Raw genomic sequence first — 4,377 nt, forward strand, 5'->3', positions numbered from 1 at the left:
GTTCTGCGATGCCTAAGAAAATGGCTTTTATTATAGGTATTCTTGATACTGTCAGTAGTTAAATATTTACCGTTTGGTGGGGAGAACTCAATAAAGTGAGGAAATAAAAGGCTGTTCAGAATTTCGTTGCTGCAAAGGCTGCTCTTTTTTTTTCGTTTGAAATTAATAAAATTTGGCAACATTTTGCAAAAATAGCCACTGTATAAATAGTTTTTATGACTAAGTGAATTTTTTTTCTTAAAATAAATATGTAAAAAATTACATTCAAACTTTTTTAATAAAACGAAAAATTAAAAGGTGACCCCGCTAGACCCCTCGGTCGTTAAGGTTTAAGTTTTTTTTTTTTTTTTTTTTGCAAAAGTGTGGGAAATCTTACTCCAATCAATTAAAAATTATGCTCTACTTGTTTAGCCATAACTAATTTCCGCTAAAACATTGGTAAAAATCCCATAGTGCTGTGTTGTCAAACTACAATTTGAATTTACTGCTCAAAATAATCAAGAGTCTTAATTTTCCAAAGGATTAGAAATATTTTTTCTTAATGAAAGCTAAAACAATTTTGAAGATATTTATCGAGGCCTAGTTTATAATTTTTATTGGTTTATATAAAATTGTTTGGTGCAAAATGTAACATAATAAAAACTAGTTTAAAACAATTATAAGATTCCCCAAAACGAAAAAAATGCAAAAGTAAAAGTGTAAATTAAAAAATTTCATCAGAATTTCAAATTTCTTTCCGAACCGCCTAAACGATTCTGATTTGAAATTCTGATGAAATTTTTTAATTTACACTTTTACTTTTGCATTTTTTTCGTTTTGGGGAATCTTATAATTGTTTTCAACTAGTTTTTATTATGTTCCAATTATTTGCGGGAACAGAAGAATCGATTTTCTTCAAAGTCTTTACTTTCTCAGCATTTTGCACCAAAAATTTTTATATAAACCAATAAAATTATAAACTAGGGCCGAGTTCAACAAAGCACGCTTTATATCCCTAATTGTGAGCCAGACCTGCAAAAACCTCATTTAAACCTTCCAAACCACCAAGAGTAAATAATTATATTGAAGATAGCACACCGCCGAACAGTTATGTCTCCAAATCAAAGTTGACAAGGAACGAACAATATTCGCTCCAAAATAATAAAGAAAAATCGGCTACCTTTGGCAGAAATAGTCCAATAATGGAAAAAATTAAAATGCTAGAGAAAAAACTTTAATAGTTAGAAATGAGGAGAACAGAAACTGGGTACGAACAAGGGCACTTCTCATGAGTATGCGGTAAGCTCTATACCGAGAGCCCTCCCAGTTTAAGGTGGCAGTCGCTAGCCACTTCATTGGGAGCCTCTTTCTTCATTCTTTTTTCCCATAAAATATAAAAGTAATTAAATTGATAATCGTTCAAGTCCATGTTTTATTTATGTACATTTTCTAACTTATTTCTAATGCGTTCAGTCTAGTTTTCTTCAGCCACATTCCATTTACTTGCGAAGCAAGTAGGCGCCGCTGTATGGATAAGCGGAGTAGGCAGCGTATGGTGAAGCATAGGCCGCATAAGGAGCAGCGGCGTAAGCAGCATAGGGAGCGGCATAGGCGGCAGCGTAGGGCGATGCGACCAATGGGGCAGAGTAGGCCAATGGTGCGGCGAAGACGCTGGGTTTAGGCTCGGCAGCAGCGAAGGCGAAGAGGGCCACAAAAACGAGAGCGAACTGTGGGTGGAAAAAAAACAACATTTTGTTAAGAATTGTACTTAAAAATGAATTGAAGAATACTATTTGTATACTTACGTATTTGAACATTTTGAATAATTTTTTGTTATCTGTTTCGCCGTAGAAGTGTAAAATTGAACTGATACTAAAATGTTGTATTACTCGAGTATTTAAATAAATTTCGATGGTCTTCGAAATTTTACAAAACCAAATAAAAATTATAAATAAGTAAGTAAGTTCATTTGTACTTGGACATGCACGCCGAGCTATGCCATGTGTATATTTATTTGCTACGTTCGAACCACGAAAAGTGACAATTTTGGCTAAAGCACGTTTCTATTTGTTTTTATTTTAATCTTGCTTAAATTTAACGCAATTATTTTGGCAGTTACTTAGTATTTGCGTTGCATATTAAACTAACTGTTTACCTTCGTTATTTCATTGTCATTTCAGGGTCGGCGAGTAGGCACAATTTTTCTTAGCTAAGCTTAATTCCTGATAACAATATCATTCGCTATTTATGCACGTACACATTTATACTTAAAAATGCATTCGTTTGCGTAGTAGTAGTTGCTGTTACCTATACCAACATAGTGCATGTATGTACATTAGGGTGGTCCAAAAAAAAATAAAGTAATGTCGGAATTTTACTGCTCTCACCCCCTGGGATTGTACTACATATACTGAAAAAATTATACCCCAGTTTTTTTATTTTTTATTTTTAAATCAAAAATATTTAAAAAGTCCTTTGTATTTTATATGGGGAAGAACAAGTTTTCGTAGAAATCTTGATCATCAATATATTTTGATCGGAAGACTTTGTTTCTTTTCAAGATACCTTCAATAACAATATTCAATTGTTTATTGAACCATTTTCTGTTATTAGCCATTTTTTACAGAACCCCTGAAAACCTCAAAAAAATCCAATGAGGGGCACATAAAAAATCACTAGGATTTAAAAATGGTAACTTAATATTCCGATTTTACTTCTTCACATGCATTTTTGGATCACCTTAGTATGCATACACATATGCAGTGACTCAAACAAGTGTTCACATGTTCATTTTTTTTTAAGTGCACGATGACTTTCAAGCAAATATTTTTTATTATTTTTTGATACAAATATTATTCATGCTTTAACCAAAACCAGATTTTCAAACTTTATACAAAAATTAGAGTAATTCAACAAATTTGTAACAAAACTTTTACACTAACTTTTTTTTTTTAACAAGTGCAAATATCAAGCTAAGGCCAAAAACTTTAATTTTTAATGTTTATTTTTTTTTTGCTGTCGGAGCTTTGCCCTTTTCTCCATATAAACACGAATTTCTTATAAAATAAATAAAGTGCGCAAGACCATACGCAAAAACAAAATATTAAAATTCAACGCGATTCTTGAGCGGCTTCAAACTTGCACTTTATTCTACTAGAATTTTACTTTAGGCTCTAAACCTGCATACAAAAAAAAAAATTCTCAAACCTCAGATTAAAAAGTTCGAAATTTTTATGAATTTTTCTAGATTTTGTTTATAGTTTGAAACTTTTTATACTGTATTTGTAAAAAAAAAGACTTAACGTGAAAACATGAATACTAAAAAAAAATCAACATGTGAACACTTGTTTGAGTCACTGTGCCCTAGGCCGTACCAGAAAAAAAAGTTTGCCATACAGCTTTTAATCTAAAGTATTTTTCAAGGCAACTGTAAAAAAAAATTTACCGAACGTAGGGGTACCTTTTTTAAATTTTCCGTCATATCTTCGGCATTTACGTTCGAATCTTAAAGTATGACATATCGATGTTCTTGACTCGAGCAGAACAATTTTCTGTATTCTAAAGTTCATTGACCTTAAGTACCCCGTTCTAGTATTTACCCACCAGATCTCAATTCTTATCACACTAACGTGCCTCCTTAATGTCAGTAAAATAAAGCTAGGCAAAAATCATGAAACTTTTGGAAATAATGTATTTCAATTCGGAGACAATTTCGAGGAGAGAATTTCTCGAGGAGACAATTTATTTTACTTCCGAAGTTCATCAACTTCAAGTACCTCGTTCTAGTACTAACTTACCACATCTCAGTTCTTGTCCCTAACGTAACAACCCGTTGTCAGTAAATTAATTGTTTGCTTGTAAGGTGGTATGGTTTAATATACAGATGTATATATGATGTAGGTATGTGCAATCGAAAATATGCGTGTATGTATGCGGGCATTCATTGAGTGTTTACTCCACAGACAATAAGTTGTGTACGTGTTTAGGTCAATAATGTCATTTACGGCTGCCCACTTGTCCACCTAATTCATTGCCACTATTCCGAACTTACAGTATTGACATATACATAAATATCTACATACATACATATTTAAATGTAGGCACACTCACAAACTAGTATTTAAACTGATGCCCGAAGCCAATTCATCATCAGTTTAATTTTGCTCTACTGCAGTAAGACCGCAATCAATAACAAAACAATCAAAATGTTCAAATACGTAAGTGAATTAAATTTTTGATATCCTTAGAATCCTTGCAATTGCACATGTGAATTGTTTAATTTGCTAATAACTGTAATAATACTTTCATAAATTATTTTCTCCTTTTCCAATACAGTTCGCTCTCGTTTTCGTTGCCCTCTTCGCCTTCGCTGCTGCTGAGCCTAAGCCCGGCGTAATC

The 4,377-nt window shown here is 32.6% G+C and overlaps 1 protein-coding gene across 1 annotated transcript; it reads right to left on the bottom strand.

Annotated features, from left to right (window-relative positions):
* Positions 1-1,457: 1,457 nt before the first annotated feature.
* LOC118750781 (cuticle protein 5.1-like) lies at positions 1,458-1,796 on the bottom strand. Its single transcript, XM_036485514.1, has 2 exons — positions 1,785-1,796; positions 1,458-1,706 (listed from the first exon to the last, which is right to left on the bottom strand). Exons 1-2 carry the CDS (start codon positions 1,794-1,796, stop codon positions 1,479-1,481), a joined length of 240 nt encoding a protein of 79 aa, XP_036341407.1. The 3' UTR covers positions 1,458-1,478.
* Between the last annotated feature and the right edge of the window lie 2,581 nt (positions 1,797-4,377).

The sequence above is a fragment of the Rhagoletis pomonella genome, unplaced genomic scaffold, assembly GCF_013731165.1.
Source record: "Rhagoletis pomonella isolate Grant_MI unplaced genomic scaffold, Rhpom_1.0 Rhpom_scaffold_00389, whole genome shotgun sequence".
Lineage (NCBI taxonomy): Eukaryota > Metazoa > Arthropoda > Insecta > Diptera > Tephritidae > Rhagoletis > Rhagoletis pomonella.